The sequence below is a fragment of the Polypterus senegalus genome, chromosome 17, assembly GCF_016835505.1.
Source record: "Polypterus senegalus isolate Bchr_013 chromosome 17, ASM1683550v1, whole genome shotgun sequence".
In the NCBI taxonomy this organism is placed as follows: Eukaryota; Metazoa; Chordata; class Cladistia; order Polypteriformes; family Polypteridae; genus Polypterus; species Polypterus senegalus.
In genome coordinates this window covers 19,719,290-19,742,920 of record NC_053170.1, presented here as the reverse complement: position 1 = coordinate 19,742,920, position 23,631 = coordinate 19,719,290, and the positions used below count along the sequence as shown (strand labels likewise).

At 37.6% G+C, this 23,631-nt stretch overlaps 1 protein-coding gene across 2 annotated transcripts in view; it reads left to right on the top strand.

The window, feature by feature from the left end:
* Nucleotides 1-23,077, top strand: part of LOC120517178 (protein argonaute-4) — a 29,568-nt gene extending 6,491 nt beyond the window's left edge. Inside the window, exons 2-18 of one of the 2 annotated variants that reach the window (XM_039739340.1) lie at nt 1,466-1,634; nt 1,742-1,862; nt 4,803-4,984; nt 6,523-6,659; nt 6,764-6,898; nt 11,129-11,216; nt 11,357-11,504; nt 11,579-11,698; nt 11,960-12,088; nt 12,429-12,562; nt 13,168-13,352; nt 14,045-14,204; nt 14,388-14,703; nt 14,802-14,936; nt 15,045-15,146; nt 15,253-15,452; nt 20,952-23,077. In XM_039739340.1, the coding sequence (XP_039595274.1) occupies nt 1,466-1,634; nt 1,742-1,862; nt 4,803-4,984; nt 6,523-6,659; nt 6,764-6,898; nt 11,129-11,216; nt 11,357-11,504; nt 11,579-11,698; nt 11,960-12,088; nt 12,429-12,562; nt 13,168-13,352; nt 14,045-14,204; nt 14,388-14,703; nt 14,802-14,936; nt 15,045-15,146; nt 15,253-15,452; nt 20,952-21,060 (2,570 nt within the window). In that variant the 3' untranslated portion in view covers nt 21,061-23,077. Of the gene's footprint in view, nt 1-1,465; nt 1,635-1,741; nt 1,863-4,802; nt 4,985-6,522; nt 6,660-6,763; nt 6,899-11,128; nt 11,217-11,356; nt 11,505-11,578; nt 11,699-11,959; nt 12,122-12,428; nt 12,563-13,167; nt 13,353-14,044; nt 14,205-14,387; nt 14,704-14,801; nt 14,937-15,044; nt 15,147-15,252; nt 15,453-20,951 lie in introns of both variants that reach the window. The other variant, XM_039739339.1, reaches the window with a different exon arrangement.
* Nucleotides 23,078-23,631: the final 554 nt, after the last annotated feature.

Genomic DNA, 23,631 nt, shown 5'->3' with positions numbered 1-23,631 from the left:
GAACTGACATCTATTAGCTGTTTTCTAGAATGTTGTACACAGAAAAAGACATGGCACCAGTCTTTGCTACTATGTTAAAAAGCAAGTAATACAGGTTACGTTTTAAATTTGTATTTTTGATTTTTATAATAGTATCTGTGCTTGGTAAGATGTAACCATTCCAACAGCAGTCAAAATGCTGACATTTCTGATGAATTATTCCTTTGGAAGTTATTCCCAGTAAATCCCTTGTCACACTACGCAACTTTTCTAACGATTTTCTGTCATAGACTTCATTTACATAATATTGATAAGTCATGGGCAGTCACGGTTTGCTGTTGTGACTGGCAATTGTATAATGTGACACCCCCAGTGATTCAGTCAGACTGGCCTCATACTCACTCTGACAAAATCAACAAGTTGTAGGGGTGGCTTGTGTTTGTGTGTGAGCGCTGACAATTGGGTGATACTCACCAGGAAGTACAATGTGGACCCAAGGAAAGATAAAACCTAGGCATTTTGGGTTGTACAAACAGAAGAGGGGCATTTCAGTCTGATATGTTGTATGACCAAATGAAGGAAAGAAAATCAAAAAAGGCAGAGACTGATGTTGAGCTCTCCATAATCTAGAAAACCTTCATACGGGCAGCATTTTAATGGCTGTCGGCATGTGGCAAACTTGTGATACTTTGGAAATGTGAAAATATACAAAAAGTCTGCATAAAGTCATATAATTTATAATCCCTTGCAATTTGCTTTTGGAATTTGACATCAAAACGATGAGAACATCAACTACTGATTTTAGCTGACATTTTGTCCTACCAAAAGTCATGTAATGTGCTGCTGGCATAAGGTACAACTTAAGTGAGTTTTTTTCTTTTTCTTTTTCTTTTTGTCCACTAATAAAGCTCTGTCAATTTCCATTGAGATTCCCTTCCACTCTAGCCCAGTGATGTAGTGATGAGAAAATCGTACAGTGTTTCTTTGCTGTCCTCTTTCATGACTTAGTTGTGTGTCTGATAGTTTAGTTGAACATCTGCGGCTTTTTCTCAGATTCAATAGTTTGTCTTTCTGATCTTATTTTCACTTGATTTCAACATTCTGTTGTAGACTGGTGCTAAATTAAATTTTTTTTTTTTTTAAACATTTACCCCCCCTTGTTGATTTTATTTATTTATTTATTTTTGGTAGCAGGTAATACTTGTTAAAACACAATAAGGCAATTAAATCTTTCTGTTCCAGTGGGTTCTTTTTGCTCTTCTGACTTGTGATGAACATACTAGTTTGAATTGAAAAAATCTTGGCAGTAGATGGTTATTTGTTATTTTCTATTATTTAATTTCTAATTGATTCCAAAGGTGAAGCACAGTTTTAAAAAGTCTTATATATGTGGAGTATTTATTATATTATTTTTTTAAACATGATAATGGAATCGTTTTCATTTAACATTGTTAACCTGTCGCCTTCTGTGTTTTTTGTTCTGCAGGACCCCCTCCCACGTCCCTTTTCCAGCCGCCCCGCAGGCCTGGTTTGGGTACAGTGGGAAAGCCCATCCGCCTGTTAGCCAATCACTTCCAGGTGCAGATACCCAAGATTGACGTCTACCACTATGAGGTGGACATCAAGCCAGAGAAAAGACCACGCAGGGTCAATCGGTCAGTGCATTTTACTATTTTTATTTTACTTTTTCAAACCAGTACTTGGCCTAACGTTACTTGAGACAGCTACCCTCCTTCTTAACTGAACTGTGTTATAATTCTAGGGAAGTGGTGGATACCATGGTGCGGCACTTCAAGATGCAGATTTTTGGAGACCGCCAACCAGGCTATGATGGCAAGCGAAACATGTATACTGCCCACCCCCTACCAATTGGCAGAGATAGGGTGAGTCTTTGTTAAATGGCTTTCCTCCCCCTTTTTTTTTTTTTTTTTTTCCTGAGTAATTTTGTTTTTCTTTCCTGACACTTTATGTAAAATATTTAGTTCTATATTTACTCATCAGTCTTTATCTTTGGAATTACTGAAGAACATTTCCACTGTTTAAAGATTAAATTAGTTTTCGTGAAATGTGGAAGTTATTGAAATAAAAATGATGACGTAAGTTGTAAGGTAGGTAAATGTGTACAAATGAATGGCAGAGAAGTTTCTTGCCCGGAACAACAAGAGTTTCAAATGTAGCGTACTGCTTCTAACACTGAATAAGAATGGTTAGACACATAACCTTCTTTGTCCATTTCAGTTTTGATTTATCACAGTACATTGCTCAAACATGCTATCCATATCAAGCGTAATGAAAACTGCAAAACCATCACTGCTGTCTCTGCTATCAGCCCACCCATTGCTTAAAAGTAATTGGAAGTTTGACTGAGACAAACAAAAATCAAAGGACATTGTAAATAAGGTACAGCGACGGAGATGGAGCACCAGTTTATTGGTCACTTAAGCAAGGCCGACATTGAATTGAAATAAAACTAACTTGCACGTCTTTGGGACCTGGGGTAGGGGAAGCAAAATATCTAGGGAAAGGGTTATCCAAACTCGATACAGATTGGGTTTGATTCTCAGGCTCTGTCTCCTTCAGGTATAAGACATCCATGACTGCCCCTTTCATTTTTTTTTTGTTCACTTTTGTAATAATTTTTGAGCCTTCAGTTTATTTTTTTTCATTAACCTGCTGCTCATTGCCAGTGAGACCAGAGCTTAACTTTTGCTGGAGCTGAGCTCCCTCCAGTAACTTTGATTTTGAGTCCTCTTCACTCCATGAACTCCAAACATGCTCACTGTGACCCCAAAAATATATACATTTAAATTTTTTTAGATCATTAAGTACATTTGATTACCTAGATTTCATTTAAAGTTTCAAAAAGTAGCCTATTTAACGTCACACCTATCACTTTTTTTAAGTGATATGAAAAAGTAAAAAAAACATGCACACACTAGAAGCCACACAAACAAAATAAATTGTCAGGACAGTGTAGTCAATAATAAATAGTTTGTTCTGGTGTAGCAGGTACAGATACTGACATGAAGGTTGAGAGATAAAAGGAACAGGAGTGGGACAAAGACGCATTAAATGAGTTCGAAGAGAGTATAAACTCTAACATGCGCATGCCGGGCAGTGTGTGGACAGTGGGCCAATTTAGGATTACACGATACCCAAGTGAAATACTAATTTATGCACAAGAGTCCATGTGTAAACAGTACTTATTTCCTGTAAATCAACATTAACAGCGCTGCTGTCTGGGGCCAAATTGCTGATTGCCCTCCCATGTTGCTCCTGGCACATCGTCATTTACAAATTAAACATTGAGTGAGGCTGTAACATGGTAGTTAACTTCAGAACAGCTATTTACCAATTCCATTTGCCTGTGTTCTTCCTGAGCATACATTCACGCTATATCAATTAAAATTTCTGTGAAAAATTTAATACCCATTGCTTCAACTTTCCAGTCCTGCAGAATAAGAGCTGTCTTATTATTATTATTGATAACACTGAATGCTAAGGGATAGTAAGCAAGGTTATTATAGTTAATGAAAACTAAAATCAAAATTGAAGTTATTAATAAATTAACATTTTCATAAACTTAAATAAGATAACAAAACCTAAATGGAAAAACTAAATGAAACTATTAATGTAGCTGGAAAGACCAACTGAAATAAAATAATTTACTAAAAATATGTTTTCATTTTTTAATAAATATTCTTGCTGTTAGTCTTTAACACTTGTAACTGTCAACTGTAAAACAGAAAGTCATCCCACACAAGCCGCCCGCATACATTGATTCAGTAAAGACGGTGACGGAGGGCGGGTGTTCTACACAGCATTTGCGCTGACAGAGCAAGCTGGATATGGGTGCATGAAGCGAGTAAAATAGAAAGCGATTTACTCTGCGATAATAATGAGAGTTCTTCAGGAGCTGATTGTGACAACATGATGGATTCTGGTTCAAGTGTTAGTGACGCAGAGTAAGGTAAGGATTTTGTTTTGAAAGTGCTTGGTAACTTTCTAAGCTGCCGTTCACTGGATCTCCGGCGCTCGAGAGAATTATTAGATACAGATCATCCCTTACAGAATTTCAGTCTGTTCGTTAATGAATGCGTGTTAGCTGTAATTCTGACTGAGCCCAAGATACAGTATGTAGACAGCAACTATTAAACGGCAGCACACACTATGCCAAATTCCAAGCTTCATGAGAATGTTGTCCTTTATGATGAGTTGCCACATTTCTTTACGCTTGTTGTATACCAATATGTAATTCAAACACCTAAAGTTGGAACGTGTTGGTCAACAAAACCTTTACCATATGGACAGAAAGATCATGAGTGAGTAACATTTCAGTTTATTTCTCAGGTGTCTGCATTTTGTTGACAATAATTCACCTGCCACTTCTCCCAGGAGAAGTCCTTTTTGAAAATAAAATGGCACTTATTTCCAAGCATTCTCAAACACATGGCATTTTAAATTAATGCTTATTTTCTATTGGCACCTTTCCTAATGCTTACCAAGGCACTTTGCTAAGCAAATAAGAGTAAAGTTTTAGCCACCAGATAACAAAATCAAAACTTCGCTCACTGGAACATTTAACAGAAGGTAATTTTTAAAAGGATCAAAAGAACGCAATTGTGATTTGTACCCAAGAAATGTAGCCTATGCTCTCTGAAAGTTAATTCTGCATTTACTTTTTAGGAAAACGTGTATGCTTCTAGAACAAAGGCAAAGGTTGGGGATATAAAATCAGCCCAGTGAATTGACAATGTGAATTGCTGCTGTTCTTGTTGAAAATACGATAGACCTCTATTTTTTTTTTTTTCTTGCTGCTGCAGGTGGATTTGGAGGTGACTTTACCTGGAGAAGGTAAAGACCAGACCTTTAAGGTGTCGATCCAGTGGGTCTCTGTGGTGAGTCTTCAAATGCTGTTGGAGGCATTATCAGGCCATCTCAATGAAGTCCCTGAAGATTCTGTCCAGTCTCTTGATGTCATCACGCGGCATTTACCCTCTATGAGGCAAGTTGGATTCGTTTTATTTGTGTCTAGTGATCAGTATTGGTGTCAGCCCATCATTCCTATACTTTTTAGTGCGATCTGGGAACTCGCAAAGGCCTCTTGAAAAGACAACTTTTCATAAAGCGACAAGGTAGTGATTTCTCTTCCCTCACCTTCTGTTTTACACCTACAGTGTATTTATGGACTAAATCTATTACTATGCTGCCTGTGCTGTGGTTTAAAAATTTATCTCTTTTTCTTCTCTGTTTATCACTTAAATATATATTTATATATGTATTTTTTGTGCCCCTGGAGAAAAATGACAATCACTTACTGATCATTACAGCAAGAGTTACTGCATTTTTGTTCTATTTGAGAAACACTTTAAATCCCTCTGTTTATACTGTATAACTTTTATTTATATTTTATTTTTATTTTATTTCTATAATATTATGTATTCCAAACCCAGACAACACTCAGAAAGTCATAACTGCAATGAGCAAATGTTAGATTTCGGTTAAAATCTCTAAAATGAATTCTACAATGAAAGATCAAATAAAATGTCCAGACTGTGTAGAATATGCTTTACCAGTTCATGCTGACATTGTCTTTTTTGTGCAAAATTCCTCCTAACACTTTGTGTGCCATGCAGAATGAGAATTTCTATAGCAAAATATTCTGTTCTGTTTTCTCTTTTAATTAAGTTTAGTTTGTGCATATGCAAATTAACATGGTGAAGTATAAATGATTCTGCCAGTCTCTGCAGCTGAATGGGACGGTGGAAACAATTCTGGGTTTCACTATCGGTTCCTGTTTAAAAAAAAAAAGGCGTGTCTGTTAGTAGTTGATGCGATCTAACCAAAAAAAAAAAACAACAACAACCTAGCAGGATGTCCCAGGCAGTGATATGGGACTATAAGATCTGGAAAATCCTGCAATGTGGCTTAGTGGCTCGTGAAGTAAGGCCATTCCAGTTGGAGATACTTTGTATTTTTTCCATACAATTTTGAATACTATAATACATGTAGCACATATAGTCAAACAACATTGCTACATTTCTAATGTGGTGTGTTACAGACAAAAGAGAGAATGTATCATTTGCTATGGGATAAAGTTTACCTGATAAATTTAAAACACTGTTTGTTATTCTGCATGATGATGACAAGCATGATACGTCATTTATTTGTATTCTGTTGCATAATGTTATGTGTACACATGCTCTTGGTCTGATACTCATTATCACACACCATATTCTGAACATTGGATTAACTAGAAACGGGTGGCTGACTATAGTGAGCATGTGTCCTTGGCAAAGAGCACTAGGCAGTATGATAATCCACTGTAGGAAAATAATTTTCATTTTTTGCAGCATTCTTGTAGATGTTCAATTTTGATTAATACGTGTCTTATTTTCAGAATAAATAAACAATAGACAAATGGGGGATCATGTAGCCTTTGGCTAGACAAGCATTGATGTATTCAACAGCTTTTATTTTGGTACAGTGTAAAAAAAAAAAAAAAAAAGTCAGTCTTTTTTTATTTTTTCTTTCTCTGTACAGATACACCCCAGTGGGCCGCTCATTCTTTTCTCCCCCTGAAGGATACTATCATCCACTAGGTGGTGGAAGGGAAGTGTGGTTTGGGTTTCATCAGTCGGTCCGGCCAGCTATGTGGAACATGATGCTTAACATTGATGGTAAATAAATAAATAAAACACAAATAAATCCTGTGGCATTGTTTACTTTCACCCAGCTTTACCAGGAAAGATTGTACCTATAAACAGATGTTGTTTGCTTTCAGTGTCTGCAACTGCCTTTTACCGTGCTCAGCCAGTTATTGAGTTCATGTGTGAGGTGCTGGACATCCAGAACATCAATGAACAGACCAAACCTTTAACAGACTCTCAGCGTGTCAAGTTCACCAAAGAGATCAGAGGTGAGATAACTGTTGAACGGAGTCAGGGGTGTAGGCTGATTTTCAGATACACTTAAAGAGTTTGTTGGTTAAAGTTGAGAGAGGTAAGCGTTAACTGAGATGCATTGCTGTTTAATACAAGTCAATGTCCCTAATCTTAAAATGCCTGGGACCAGACATTTTTTGGATATACTGTATTCTTATTTTGGAATAACTACATGTACATAATGAGATATAACATGTGATCAATTAGGGGAGATGCAGCCAAACCAACTAAAGGACAACTCGTGTGTTAATAATTCATATCACAGAGCAGTTACTATAATGCACATTGATGAGACAAATATTACACCTCAAAAGTGAGGAGTATGATGTGTAGACTGTATTTTTGTTCCCATGTAAGAGGGCAAGTAGTTCTTATTTGCACTGAAGAATGTTTTTGGCATTAAGTCGGTTTATGTGGCTTACCTGCTGTCAGCCTGTTCCCTGTAAAGTAACAGGCCAGTAATACCTCAGCCAAGCTTCACTCTATAGTACCTGTTGTTCTAAAAGCCATGCTACAGTTAGTTTTCATATGGTGTGGGTGTGCATACTTGGAACACAGAGTTTTTGCCAATATAAGAAAATGGTATCATAAAAGGGTAATTTGCGGCAGTGTCCGTTCCCCAACTAATCAGAGCGATTTACTGTATTCATATTGTAATAAGGGCACCTAGCAAGAATGAATCTGCTTTTTTAACAGTGAGCAGTGATATTCCATTAATGCATAGCGCAGGCATTATCATATCTGTCCCAGGACCTCTGTGCAGCGTAACTGCCATGCAGCAACTATCCACTGTTGCAGTGCTTCAAGGCCCCAAGATGTCCTGTTGAGTCGTGGTGCTTTGTGGCAAACCCTGCTTCACAGGGGACCCCCAGCTCCGCTCATCAATTGTGTTAGCTTGATGGTGCTTCACAGAGATCAACCCATCCCCTCGACTCAGAATGAATAAATCTGCTTGTATTTCTGCACATTCAATGTTTACATCCACTCAGCAGTACAGTAAAAAAGAAAAAAAATAGAGGAAACATAGGTGACATCATATTAGCGCATGAAAAGATTTAAATTTTCAAATAAGGGATATTCAGCCTGTACTTTCTAGTAGTTAAACCTTTCATGTGTTGTTGTGTTTTGAATGACTGCTGTTCCTTACTGTATTTAAATATGTTTATTATTGGGAGGGCAGCTTCCTTTTTAAACACAAAAAGATATGAGGACTGTAAATGGACCCACTATAGTCATGTGCACACGTGTCAGTAATGGCAGGCATTATGACCATTTATGTTGTCCAGTGCAAGTTTTGGTCTGTTATGTATTGTTATAGAATTAGAATTTATTCTTTACAAGTATTTGTATGAATTCATTACCAGGTTTACACCAGAATTTCACGTCTGGACTTCTGGAAAAGTATTACATCTTACCCTAAACCTCCTACCTGTGAAAATGTTGACCATGTTCAAGCTGCCCCTGATCATATCACTATTGTGCTCTTTTAATTTACCACAAAATCATTTTGGGCTATACTTTGCAAGTGCATTCCATCCTTCATTCATCCTTTTTCTGAACTTAAGCTATAGAAATGTTATATGGAAATATTTTAAAAGTGTGTGTCAGTTTCTCCCATATTTACCAGAGTATCGTTTTAATAAAGATCAATAAGCATGTTTTGTATGTGAGTGTTTTGAGTTAGGCCTTCTTGGACTTTTGGAACTTATTTTTGTGTGTTTGTATTTCTTTTTTTCATCTTTTATAAAACTTCGTAAACTCCAAAAATGTAAGCATTGTAATAAGTAGGAGTTTTGATGCTTCAAAAAAAAGATTTAAGTCCTTAGCGTGAATCAAATAAATGTTAAAGAACTTTGCTTGAGTATGAGACCATGAAAATCAGTATGCACAAATTCCAATGTTGTTGTTATTGTATTATTATTATTACACAGTTTTATTCAACTTGTGCTCTCTGTTTGTCTGAGGTCAAATTTTGCAATCAATTTTTTATTTTTACCCACATTTACCAAACCGATTTCCTTCAAACTTTGCATGCTGATCCCCGGGATTTGTACGTTAATTACTCTTTCAGTGATTTGCCAATATTGGCTCAGTGGATAATGTGTTGGGCTTTTCTAAGAAAATTGAAGGTTCAACTCTCGACAAATGCACATTTCTTGTACTTCACACGTGTAATGTTTCACCATGATTAGGATTTTCTGAAATGAGAAATGAACATGAATAAATGTTGCATTTCACTTTAAGACCGTATGTTTGATTCCACTCTGTCGCTAATGTCATTTTCAAGGTTTTTGTAATGTGCCGAGGACTGTGTGGGATTTTTAAGTGACACAATTTTATTCAAAAATGTACTAAAATGTAAAAAATAGTTTTTTTCTTGTAGTAAGATTTTGTTGGTTATATGTGACTAAAAATAAAATCGCTGGGCAACCATAAAACAATTAATTTAATCCAATTAAAATGAATAGATTCCTTAAATTATTCCAAAAAAAAAGGTCTTACAATTTTAAAATTCTCCAGTTATAGCCATAATTCTACATACTTTAATCAACTTTTATATGGTGTCATTTTCTTTCCATAGTTAAGCTGGTTAGAAATTTGACTTTAACGAATCTATTAAATTAATTGTTTTATGGGTTTTATTTTGTTGTAAAAATAAAGAGCAAACTAAATGACTGTATTAAATGCAAATACCAGATCGACCGATCTGATACTTCTTCTCATATATTGCAATTCAAGCACAAAAATGGCATTTCTGACCTACAGTTGACTAAGGTGAAAGTTCAGCATTACGTCAAAACTCTGAGAATTCAGGTAGCTTTATTTTCTCTGAATTTGTTCATCTTGTAGCTCCATTTCCATTTTGGTCAAACTCATTTTGACTCTCTATCCTACAGCACGTAAACACGGCATAAACGACCAAAACACTTATTACTTAGCTGTTTGTCTGGGAATGCATGTATTGGCAAAAACGGGAAGGGGAAGTGTCCGCCATGCAAGACATTGTGGCGAGGAGGAATGACTGGCATCCTGGCCAGGATAACGGAAGGTGTCATACATGGCCAGGAGGCCATAATGGAAGGACCGGGAGAATGGACTTGCCAGGAACAGGTCATTCCCCTACACTGTAGGTGGCAGTGCTCCTCGGGGCTAAACCCAATTAGGAAACTAGCAAGGTTGCATGGGAAATGTAGTTCAGAAACATGACCCTGTTAGGGTCTTTAGGGGTCCACCCAGGTTTCTGCACGACCCAGATGTGCTCCAGATGACTGGGACAAGAGATCGGACACAATTCCTGCATCAGGCTTAAAAGAAAGCCCTGCTGCCTCTTTTGGGTTGAGTATGGAAGGCAGTGGGCTACACTCTTGCAGGAGGAAGGAGAATTGCTTTATGTTATTATTTGTGTGAAGAAGGTTTTCGGACTCAATAAAACCCTTTATTTGAGATTAGAGTGTATCTGGGGTTTATTGTGTCTGAGATTTGGCGTTCTGCAGTTGCCCCCTGCTGATCAAAACATTTTTAGAGCTTGCATTTACACACTGGGAACAGCAATGGCAAATACAAAAGACAGAACAGATTGTTTTGTTTGAACTGATGAGGAGGTGGAATTGTTATTGAGAGTAACAAACGAGTATAAGGCGAGAAAAGTAGTTGACAATACAGACTGGGAGTCCTGTTGGTGCAAGTACAGTGACATTTTACAGAGCTACAAAGGAGGACATTTTGTGAACACAAACCAATTCGAGTGCGATTAGAGTCCATATTTTTTTTTTTTTAAACTTTTCATTTTCATCCATCCTCATGTCTGAATTTTAAAAGAAAACTTGGTAATGTGGACATAGTCAGTGATTATGCATGTAAAATTTAGGGGATAGCTCAGTTCTTTCAAGCAAGTCCTTTTGCCACAGTGCTATTTGAGCTCACACATAATCTCTGAGAGACATTATTAGATCTAAGATTGCTACTGAAATAGACAAAATGGGCTTTTATTACTTATGCATATAATGTATTATTCATTACCTGATGCAAAACATTTTTGAAAGGAGAAAAAAAAATTGCATATAAAAAAAGTTTACATTAACAAACTTCAAGAAATGGAAATTGTACCTAGTTTGTTTTTTAAACAGAATCTGGTTTTGGGGGCTTGAACTAGAGAGATGAGCCATGTGCAAGCCCTGATGCCATTGACCTGAATTCTTTTCCAGGTCTCAAAGTGGAGGTGACACACTGTGGTCAGATGAAGAGGAAGTACCGTGTGTGCAATGTTACTCGCCGCCCTGCCAGTCACCAGACGTGAGTGTCTTTCTGGTATAAGGGATGGGTTGTTAATGTACAATATAGGGCAAAGCTTGGTGTTCTCTACAGAACCAATCCAGAGACCTTTAAGACTGTAATGTAGTTACTGTTGCTTTTTCTGTTATTTTTTACTTTAGGTTTCCTCTGCAGCTAGAGAATGGTCAAGCCATGGAGTGCACAGTGGCCCAGTACTTCAAACAGAAATACACTCTACAGTTAAAATACCCTCATCTGCCCTGTTTGCAGGTGGGGCAGGAGCAAAAACACACGTATTTGCCCCTGGAGGTAAGGTGCTCACCAAAAAATCTCTATTGTAGTTGTGTAGGTAAATATGTGACTCAATTCTTTGTGTCCTGCAGGTTTGTAATATTGTAGCTGGGCAACGATGCATCAAGAAATTGACAGATAATCAGACATCTACCATGATAAAGGCCACTGCTCGATCCGCCCCTGATCGACAAGAAGAGATCAGCAGGCTGGTGAGTTATGGCACTTCCTTACCAAGTTAATACTGTAATTCTCTGTTTAATGTCCATGATTTATTTTTTTTCTTGATTAGACCATTGAATATAAACTTTCAAAAAGACCAAAGCCCTCTGCTGACTTTGTAATATTTACATAATTCTACTTGTTGGTTTTTTACTCATTCCTGTGTAGAATTTTGCTTTTAAAATGTTCTGGTACAGCAGAATGGAAGTAACTTATGTGATCCTTGCTATTAACCTCTATCTACCTCACAGGTAAAGAGCAACAGCATGGTGGGAGGGCCGGACCCCTACTTAAAAGAATTTGGCATCGTTGTTCACAATGATATGACCGAGGTGACTGGGCGGGTCCTCCCAGCGCCCATGCTACAGTATGGGGGCCGGGTGAGTACAGAGACTGGGAGTGACTGTGGCAGGGTGAGTACCGGGTGGGTCTGGGGACACAGGGTTCTAGGGGTAGGGAAGTAGCATCAGGAGAGTTTAGAGGGTGGGGGGACTAAGTTTGTTTTTTTTTAAAATATAATGTTTGATGGTGTTCAGTGCTGTGTTTTGTGCGTGAGGTGTTTATTTTTATTTCATTTATGCTGTTAAAGCTAAAACAAATGTATGTTTGAGTTAGGGCATGCTGAAAGAGGGGTCAGTATTCTGAAAAGAGCAGGATTCAGATGTTGATGCTTCTGCCTTTCTTAGGGGGAGGCACTAAAAAGAGTGACTGTTTCCTCAGAATAAAACGGTGGCAACGCCAAACCAGGGAGTCTGGGACATGAGGGGAAAGCAGTTCTATGCTGGCATTGAGATCAAAGTGTGGGCTGTGGCCTGCTTTGCTCCGCAGAAACAGTGCAGAGAAGACCTGCTCAAGTGAGTTCTTGTTTGCAATCTTCTTTCTATTTCTGGTTGGGATCCATCTGTGACGCAATAGTGTGGATTGTTGGAGTTTTAAAGCAAATTGGTGTCTGTCCTTTTTTAATTCTGATTGTGAATGCATAACAGTTTCTTTAGTATGACACAATAATACATTGCTACCATGTGAAAATACTTCCTTGTACACTTTTGACCAGATCTTCCCAAATGATGCATCACAAACATATAATATGGGAACGCTGTTATTCAGTCTTTATGTAGTGTCTATCACAAAGCACAAATACAATTCAGAGTAGCAACATAAAGTCCAATACCAGCTTTTTCAGTTCACGGTAAACTGACACGCAAGATACAACACTGAACAATAGAAGGCAGAAAGTTGAACTCTTAGTCTCTCTGAGGCATGGCATGTCTTTCTGCCCTTCATAGATGGTTTCTGTCCTAGCTTTGTAAATCCTGTTCTCCCAGTTTAACACAGTGTTCATGTAGAGTAACACCACTGCTTTTAGTGATAAAACCTTCGGGGTCCTAAACACTCCAGCAATGTCTCTGGGATTTTGACTGGAAAACAAATGAAATCCTGTTTAATTTTGTATTTTCAGGAGCTTCACAGATCAGTTACGTAAGATTTCAAAGGATGCCGGCATGCCCATTCAAGGCCAACCCTGCTTCTGTAAATATGCCCAAGGTGCAGATAGCGTGGAACCAATGTTCAAGCACTTGAAGATGTCCTATGTTGGCCTGCAGCTCATTGTAGTAATCCTTCCTGGAAAGACTCCAGTCTATGGTAAGGGCTTGGGATTTGGAGAAACTTTCTGGTTTATCTGGATATTTTTAGTGCTGAACAGCAAGGTGTTTCCTATAGCAACATATGTTCTTATGAGAAATTATATATTTATGTGTATGATGAAAAATATTTATATAGGATACCTTGTAATAACCTGATGGTGCAAGAGACATAGTAATAGACTTAGCACTCTGGCAATAGTTGGCTGTTAAAAGGACTGTTGGTGTCTTTGCAATTAAACCTGCTTTTTCCTCTTCGGCCATTCTCCAACAATGTTATGTTTTGTTGCTTCATGCACTCCCAGCTACTTTGCCCAAGACCAGCACATGTATGCTGCCAGCTCTGCCTCACACCACTCACCTGGAGTCAGTGGCAACACTATCTGCCACATTTTTCACAAATCCAAAGTTAGGATTCTACCTAAGGCTAGCCAGTGAACACACACCCAGGCTGATGTACTTTTGCAGCAGAAGAGCAGTCTTCTATAAGTGCTCTATCTGTGCCTACCCAACCCAACACTCACAGGAGTTTTTTTATTGTTGGCTTCTGCTTGCAGTCTCGTCCCTTCTGGTAGTCCTTGGCCACCTGAGAAACGGGTCCTTTTTATGAACAGACGAAGGATGTTACAATGTAAAATATATAAAATCATTTATTTTTTAAGTTTAATTTTCTTACCCCTTTTATATCCTCAGCTGAGGTCAAGCGGGTGGGAGACACCTTGCTAGGGATGGCCACGCAGTGTGTCCAAGTAAAGAATGTGGTTAAGACCTCTCCTCAGACTCTGTCCAATCTCTGCCTGAAAATCAATGCAAAACTGGGGGGAATCAACAATGTCCTTGTGCCACATCAGCGGTGAGTAATGCTTTATAGCATGCAGGTGAGATTTAGTTTCATTACTATAGTATTCTTACATCTCGCATCACATGAGTGAACCTTTTATAACATATGGCTGTTGAATCATGGATAGAGAACTGTTTTTTTTTTTTTTTTTTCTACATGCCATTAATGAGTTTTGATTGTTTTCTCCCTCTTTAGGCCCTCTGTTTTCCAGCAGCCTGTCATCTTTTTGGGAGCAGATGTAACGCACCCTCCAGCTGGTGATGGGAAGAAACCTTCTATAGCAGCTGTGGTGGGCAGCATGGATGGGCACCCCAGTAGGTACTGTGCCACTGTAAGAGTCCAGACCTCTCGGCAGGATCTTTCTCAGGAGCAGCTTTTCAGTCAGGAAGTGATTCAAGATCTCTCCAATATGGTCAGAGAGCTACTCATTCAGTTCTATAAGTCAACTCGCTTTAAACCCACCAGAATAATATTTTATCGTGGTGGTGTATCTGAAGGCCAAATGAAACAGGTAAATAAGTGTGCATTCTGAGCTAGGGATGTTTTAGAAACTTTTCCCTGAACTGTAGAAGTTAATGTTTGTTTTTTTTTTTGGTGCTCTTACTCAAGGTGGCATGGCCAGAACTAATTGCCATTCGGAAAGCTTGTATCAGCCTAGAAGAGGACTACCGACCAGGAATTACGTACATAGTCGTGCAGAAGCGGCATCATACCCGACTGTTTTGTGCAGATAAGGCCGAAAGGGTGAGATGTTAACTGGTAGCTGAAGTTTCTGCTTGCTGGTCTTGTTCCCGTGATGCAATTTTATTCTCCTATTGTGGTCATCTTAATATTTTCTTTGGTTTGATATAGGTGGGGAAAAGTGGGAATGTTCCAGCAGGCACGACTGTTGACAGCACTATCACCCACCCATCTGAGTTTGATTTCTATTTATGTAGCCATGCTGGAATACAGGTAAATGTTCTCTTACCTGTAAATTTGGAACCTCAAAATGTGGATTACACATTTTATATTTTTAATCTTCCAAGTAACGTGTATCTTCATTTTATTTACACCACAGGGCACCAGCCGCCCCTCGCACTATCATGTCCTCTGGGATGACAACTGCTTCACTGCCGATGAACTTCAACTACTCACTTACCAACTGTGTCACACATATGTGCGCTGCACTCGCTCTGTCTCCATACCAGCACCTGCCTACTATGCTCGTCTGGTAGCTTTCCGAGCACGCTATCACCTGGTGGACAAGGACCATGACAGGTAATTGGCTGATGGTGTGATTTGAAAAGTAGTTTTATGTGAATGGTATAGTGAACAGGGCAGTGGATTTATAACAACAAAGTTACTGGGTCAGTTGCTACATCGGGCTCACTTTAAGGTCCACAGTAAAACCCTTGAGTTTCCTTTCTTCCAGTAGGTAAACATTTATCTAAAGTGTGTTAGTATGGTGTTCCCTATAGAAAGCCATTTTATAAAATAAAATTTATTTTATAGGCACTGTTTTGACAAGGACAATGCTTTTCAGTAGCTTGTCGATTCCATTCATTTACCTTTTCTAAAATATCATCACTTTAAAAAGTGAAGGTCCCCAAATGACTTCTACCTACCACAATACTACCATCTCTCCATGATCCTCTGTGTAAAGAAATATTTTCAAACATTCTTCCCTTAATCAATTCCCAACTGTGCTTTGCTTTCTAGTTGAATTTTAACATAACAGCTAGCATCTCCCATACTAATTCCCTTCATAATTTTCATGCTTGTATCCAGTTTTCTCATGGACAGTATGCCCTTTGTGTAATATGAAAACCTAAAGTAGCACACAGTGTTCTAGATGTGGACTTACTAGTGTATTGTTTAGCTTAATAATAACCTCCCAAGTTAGTATCTGACATGGCTTCAAGTATATCTGTATGATATAGGTATGCCACATAAAGTGCAACTCTTCGGTTTTAATTTCAACTCGAAGGATTGCTTTTTTTGTTTTTGTTTTTTTTTTTTTTTAAACCGAGTATTGGAAGCTGTTTTTTGTTTAAAGAAGTGTTGGTCCCAGTTTTATACTGCTTTGACTAAGGGCCTTTTTTTTTTAAATTTGAGGTCCTTACACTGCACTTGAAATAAATGGAACACTGTAAATACAGTATGTGACGTATTCATTATGCACACAGTTTAGTGTGAAGTATAAATATAACTGTTTTACATTCTATTAGGATGATTTACAACAACAACAACATTTATTTATATAGCACATTTTCATACAAATTTAGTGACAAAAAAATTGGGTGTATATTTTAATGTACCTACAACAACTAAACCATTAGCTTCTATGGCACATTTTGATATAAATGTAGCTTAAAATTTTTCTTAAGATGTCAAAGAAAACATTACAAGAAAAGATAAACAAATTAGAAATAGATAAGAATATGAATGAATAAATGAGGTGCCAAATTAAGTAAATCAATACACACTTGCATAACACAGATATACAAGTAATAGATAAAGCAGGGTTCTTATTTATGGATTCATTGTTAAGTCTCTGATGATAAGTCAGATGTTCTACTCGGATGGCCAGGGAGGACAAGAATAAAATTAAAAAATAAACTCTAGCCGTTGAGATGCTCTTCAATAAAAATCTGTAGGGGTCCAAGGTGAAAAGACCATCCAGCGCCCCTAAGTGGCCATTCAGCCTGACATAAATGTGTTTAAGTAGTCCTTTATTGCTTTTAAGCTTCATCTCATAAGATTTAATGCAGTGAGCCTCGTCGACAGCTGGAATATTCAATTTCATTCCGACATACCTACAGTTTTCAGCGCAGTCCATTTAGGCAGCTGAATAAGACCCACTGACATTTTTGTTAATGTAGCCATTGTTTTGATGCTTTTAATTTATTGCTTCTCTGAAAAATTATTTAAAGATTATGTGGTTTGTACAGGACACATTCCAGTAATTTTTGTACTGTTATGTCTACAGTGTTTACAAAGAAATTCCTTCCACACACACAGAATTACTATGGCCTCTTTATTAGATCGCTCTGGATGTTTTAGGATAGCTGAGTGCATACTCAGTGACTACATCATATGTGTACACAGTCCAATTAATGTAAGCAGGCACATGAACAATAGATAATGCCTGCCATTCAGACTGAGAACTGACTGGCAAAACTGAACATTTTAACTAATTCAGAACCAGCCAATTTATTAGGTGTGAAACGTGGCAGAAAGTGTTAAATTAGGTACATCCATTTTGTTGCAGTTTTTACACAGTATGGTGTCATCAGTATATGAAATGGGGAATTATGCAAGAAACATTCTGACACCAGATGTCCTATAATCTGAAACAGATAAATGATTAAAGATGAGACACAACTAATGCAGAATCAAGAACAGCTCAGTAATTCAGTAATGGTTCAGAAAAATAGTGCCAAAAAGGGTATATCAGAATACACAGTGTGTTGTATCTCATCACAAATGGAGTATTTTTTATCTTCAGTCACAATCAAACAGACCTCCGTTCCACTCTTATGTGTAAAAAATCAAAGTGAGTTTTTAGTGGGCTAAAAGCCACAAGCACTTGCAAGGTTGGAATACAGTAATGACCCCATAAACATGTCGCATGAGTTCCTACTGTTTCACTGTGATGTAAGGACCAGTGTAGAACACTGGTCTCTAGGGTAGGCTGTGCTGTGCAGTATGGGGTTTCATGTATTTCAGAGACAAGAAATATATCTTCAGACTTGCAGTTTGCACATCAGCAAATGATGAAGAATAAATGCATACTAAACCCATGTCTCATTCCAATGTGCATCTATAAATTAATGTGTAATAATGTCTTAAACCTGCTAAGGAGCAGATTTAACTGAGTTAACAGTTAAATCTTATTTCTAAAAAAAATGTTCTTCTGCAAGCATCGTAATCGTACTTATCCAGCCTTAAATATGTTATACCAGTTCATCTTTTTCAGTGTTACAGGAAAATGCATATAAATTACTGTGGGCTTTTAAAAGTACAAAAAAATCTCCTCCCAAAAAAAAAAATGCAACTTGATCAACATATGTATTTGACCATAAGACAAATACAAGTTTCACTGTCACACAGTAGTAGCATTCATGATAAGAAAATGTCCAAATGTTTAAATTATAATGAGAATGTTGTGGGTGTCCAATTTTCAATATTATTTTGGCCTTCAACTCCTTTAAGGCCTTGTTCACACTACTAGATTTTTGTTTGAAAAATGCAGGCATCAGTCTTTTGTCCACACTACCCTGGCTTTTTCAACCCCTGAAAACAGAAGCTTTTGAAAATTATTCTCCAGAGCCATATACTTCTGAAAACACTTGGCTCAGTGTTGTAATGTGGATGGGTGAAAATGCAGACTTACTTATGCTCTGATGTGTCTATGCTTGTTACATAGCCCTTACTGATTTGGATCCTGATTATTACAACATCTCATTTCCCAATTAGTCACCCTTTACAAAAGGAACCCACATTCCAACAAAGCAGACACAGAAGAGTTGCTTTGCATGGCATTTGTTGTGTTGCTTACCTGTATCGCATGTATCTAAATTGTGGTTTTATATAGTTTGAATGAAGCATACGTGTGCAAAAGACAAAAAAATTATTAGTTAGTGCAGTTTTGTCATAAATCCAGTGGCCAGCCACATTACCATCTCTTCCATCTTTCTGCTGATGCACACATGCCCAGTGTAAGTGAACATCTGTGTAATATGTATTTTTGGTTGTTTTAATGTGGGTAGAGATACTTTTGTAAATGATGTGAAAACACTAGTGTGGATGGAGATCATTTTCATTTAAAAACACCTTTTTTTAATTGAAACGGTAATAGTGTAGACATAACTTTAAGCCAATGTCAAATTATAAGACGTTGTGTTGTGGGATATGTGAGATTTGAAGATTGTAGTTGCTGATTTCATCACCGCACAGTGTCAAAATCACACAACTGAAAATTGCAGTCCATGTCTCATTTACCAATTGAGTGCTGATCTTCTAGCGCTGTTGTGCCCGTTTTCCTGAAGGCTTCGTTAAGTCTTCAACCCTTTATTTTCTGGTGATACCCCATTATCCTTGTTTGTAAAGGGCAAGATATTTTTTAAGATTTATAGAAAACTTATAACTTTTTAGAACACAAGTTTGCATATACACCCTGTCGTTGAAGAGAACTTTGACTTGGATTACTTTTATTCAATGTAAATTATTAATTAATGTTAATTAGTGTTCTCTGATTTTAATTCTTTTTTGTCTTTTTTCTCTTCATCATTTAAAGCACTTTGAGCTACATTATTTGCATGAAAATGTGCTATATAAATAAATGTTGTTGAAAAATACCGGACTTATCCTTTAATGATATAGAGAAACACTTTTTATTCCGTTTGTGTTTGCACTAGCAGATGAAATAGAGTTAACAAGAAACCTCCTGATTGAATTTCTCTTCTTGTGATTTCCTCACTTTGTCCCTTTTAAGCCATGAGCATAACATCATGAAACTTGTTATGGGCGCATCTTTCTATAAGTCATCAGGCAATCAATTAAGTTATACGGTTTGCAAAAATAAAACCACATATTGGTTAAAGAAAAACTCAACTGTTAAGTTGAATTAAGACTTGGAGGTGGTCCTATGCTAGTACCGTACTTTTTACTACATACACTTAATAGGGTGCCTGGCAGTATAGTACTAATTTAGATAAGTTGACATTTTGAGTGCAAGGATTTGTCCTGCTTGTTGTCAGTGGGCTTATGGTTATAGTGTAGTATTATGTGGTGTGTTGGTGGCTTATTTGATATTAAGAGAACAATTGTGGAATGTGATGTAATATTTTAACATTGTTGGCAATCCTGTGCATCTCTTCATGGCAGCAGTGTAATCTGCAAGTTTACTTTTTTGGCAAAGTAGTGCTGTATGCCACAAGTCTATGAAAGTCCTGTAATGTTTCTGTGAAATCAAGTTAAGTTCAGGGTAACAAATAGAGGCCACCTGTTATAATTTTTCAAGTTATCCTTCAGAGGTCTCTTGGGTTTTGGTGTTTAGAAGATGCATACTTTAAAAAAAAAATGGATGTAGGTGTACTACTGCTGTGTTGTATAATGTTTTGAATGTAATTGAATATTTGTGTACTTCTCTATTATGTCTGCACAAATGTGGCTTTTAATATTTACTATTGTACAATACTTTAACATATTTTACCATTGCCCATTGGTTCAGGTGTTACTATTCAATGCCTGATAATTGTGACTTCATTGCACATTAATCTTGGAGAACATAGGGGTCATGGCTTTTTAAAATTACACGAATCAGATCAGTGCTTGCATACACACAAGGTGGTGAACCTGTGTTTGGTTCAAAGGGATCAGATGGAACTTTCAAAGTGGAAAATTTCATGTGAATGTCCTCTGATTTTGCACCCCCAAATGGGGAAAGTTAGAACTAACTTTAGCCAAGTTAAAACACATTGTTGACATTTCACCTTATTTAATAGCATAAAATAGTCAACTGGTTATGGCTGAGTTATATTTGGAGTAAGGTGGTTGACCCTTTCTTATTTTTTTTACCAACCAAAAGATGTCAAAAGCAGCATCTGTAAAAAATCTTGTGTCTACATTGTACATTTACTAAGGAGATGTTTGCTTTTTTTTTCCAGGCTGACTATTCTTGCATTTTGCTGAACTCTTGAACCATCTAACATGTCCTCCTGTACACTTAATAATAAACTGTTTTTTTTTTCTTTTACTCTTCATTTTTTTCAGTGCGGAAGGCAGCCATGTGTCTGGACAGAGTAATGGCCGGGACCCCCAAGCGCTGGCCAAAGCCGTTCAAATTCACTACGACACTCAGCACACAATGTACTTCGCCTGAGCTGTGCCTCTGGCCATTACAAGGGCACGCTTTGGGCACTAACCGTGGTTCTGACACCAGCATTCCTGGCCCCACTGTCCTTTCCAAGCTGGCCGGGCCGACTTCAGACTGCTTCCTACCAGCAATCCAGGATTTCCGGACGCACTGAAATACACATTGAGCCATTCTTTACTGATGCTGACCTTGATCAGGGCTGATAGGCAGGACTTGACTCTCTTCGTTTCAGCGGGAGTTGGTATTTTTTTTTACCTCAAGGCACAAAGGCCGAAGGTTCAAAGATTTATGAGGGTTGCATGAAAGGTTTTTAATGTTGCATATTTTGACTTGCTGTTTTAATTTTATTTTTTTAATGTCTTTAAATGATCTCACCTTTTTTTTCTTTCTTTTTCTTCTTCCTTGTTTAAAAACGAGGTGTCTTCTTGTAAAGCTCTTCAACGTTGTGCAGAGTGAATGCGTGTGAGCGAATGTGCAGAGCTATGGCTTTTTCTTATTTTTTTTCCAAAAGCAGAGACTCGTTTTAAATTCAGGCCCTACTGCAGCCCATCAAACCTAAAAAGGGAATTGGAGAAGCTTACTGCTGTAATTGCCTGTGAACTTAATGTACTTTGTTTCTTTAAAGTTTATTATCAGGATTTTATTTTTATTCTGTATACTGTATCTGTGGCAGCATTTTATTTATTTTTTTACTCCCACTTCCTCTCCAAACAATGCATCATACTCTCTTATTTTCATCCCAACATTTCTCCCATTCCCTCAGACTGCCCCTGTAGCACCCCCCTACACATTATCTTTTGTTGAAGCTGGATCTTTTGATTATTGAGACCCACCTGGGCAGACTGATTTTTTGGAGGAGCATATCTGCTGAATGCCAAGCACGCAGGTGGCACTTAGATAAGTGTACTATTCTGTTTTTTTTCCATCATCTCTCTGCAGTGCAGTGAAACAAATTTTAAACAGCATTACTTTTTTTTTTCCTTTATTAATTATGTAAGGGCATTGTTGAATCTGAATAAGGCATTAAGTTGAGATACGTTTTCCTGTAGCACAAAGTTGGGTATGAGGAGAATGTGCTGCTTCCTTTTAAACTGAAATTTATTGCCAGAATAGATTTTTTTTTTTTTTTTTTCCTTTAATGGGATAAGACAATCTTGTCTTCTGCTAGAGGGCGACAAATCTTAAACCTGAAATAGAAGCGTGTAGTTATAGGAGTAATATGTATGTGTGTGCGTGCGTGTCTGTGTGTGTGAATACATCCACACACAGCGTCTGTGCTGATTAAGTTATTATAGCAGGCAGTACTACTGCTGTCAAATCTCTTCAAATTTTCTCCCTCAACCCATTTGTGTGGAATGAGTTTAGAGATGAGTTAAGCATGTCAGTGCTGTGGGGAATGAGCAAACACTGAGGGACGTTATTCCCCACCCCTGCTTCTCCTCCTTGTCACCCTCCTCTTCCACCTTTTTCTCCTCCTTCTCCAGGTCATAAATGCTGCTGGATTTGCATTCATTCCTATGTAACTTTTCAAAAGAGTTGTGGCCGTGCCACAGATGAAAGCTGTAGCAAGCCACTTTTACCTGCAGTGGACTTTTTGGGATTAATTTAGTAGCTTTATAAATTTACTAAAGAGGATTCTATTGAACAGAAATGATAACTGCAATACTTGTTTAAGCTGGATGTTGCCATTTTAGACGAGTGGATTGGGGGAAACAAAGCAAATGTAACTCCAGTTTCATGGACTTTTTATCCTTGCAAAGCAATATTAACTACAGTTAATTCACAAAGAAAGTAAATTAAGGCTATATATATATATATCTTTTTTTTTTTTTTTTTTAAAACACATACGTTTGACTGTTGAACACCCAGGATCTTTTTCTTTTTTTTTTTTTTTATTTGATTTTGCTTGTGTCAATCAGTGAGAGATGTGCACTTTGTAGGAGCAACTTTTAGACTTTTCAGAATGAACTTGCTCATGGCCACAAACTACACCATTTAATTTATTGAAAAGATTATTTTGTATGTTTTATATACAGTATCTATATACATGTCATTTTAACTGTTCCAGCTGAGCAATATGATTGTTAAATAGACCTGCAGGCCAAGGCAACAGCCACCCCAGACAAGAACCCATCCAAGCGAGGTACTTATACCGGGTTCTAGGGGTCACCTTGACTAGCTGGACTTGGCCTTGCCAAAAACTGATGGCCTGCATTGGAACAGCAGCCACTAGTGAACCAGGGAGAGCAGTCTGGTTTACTGTGTCACACTTTTCGTGGTGTGTTTTTATTTTCCTCTATTGCCACAATTCCACCTTCCCCCTCCATTTCAAAAGAGCGAGTGAGTCGGGAAAAGTTCTTTCTATAAAAGTTTGTTTGCTATATATTTGAAAAAGTTACTGTCATTTTTATTTGTTCTTAAAATGATGTTGTTCGCTCTGTACTGTTCAAGTGTGTGGACTGTGGCTGTGTGTGATAGCAGTACCAGGTGTAGCAGCGCTGGGCTTGCTGCTGTCCGCAGGAGGCCCACACAATTGCTGCATTGCGATGTGAATTTCCTCTCCTCTAATTTTTAGCC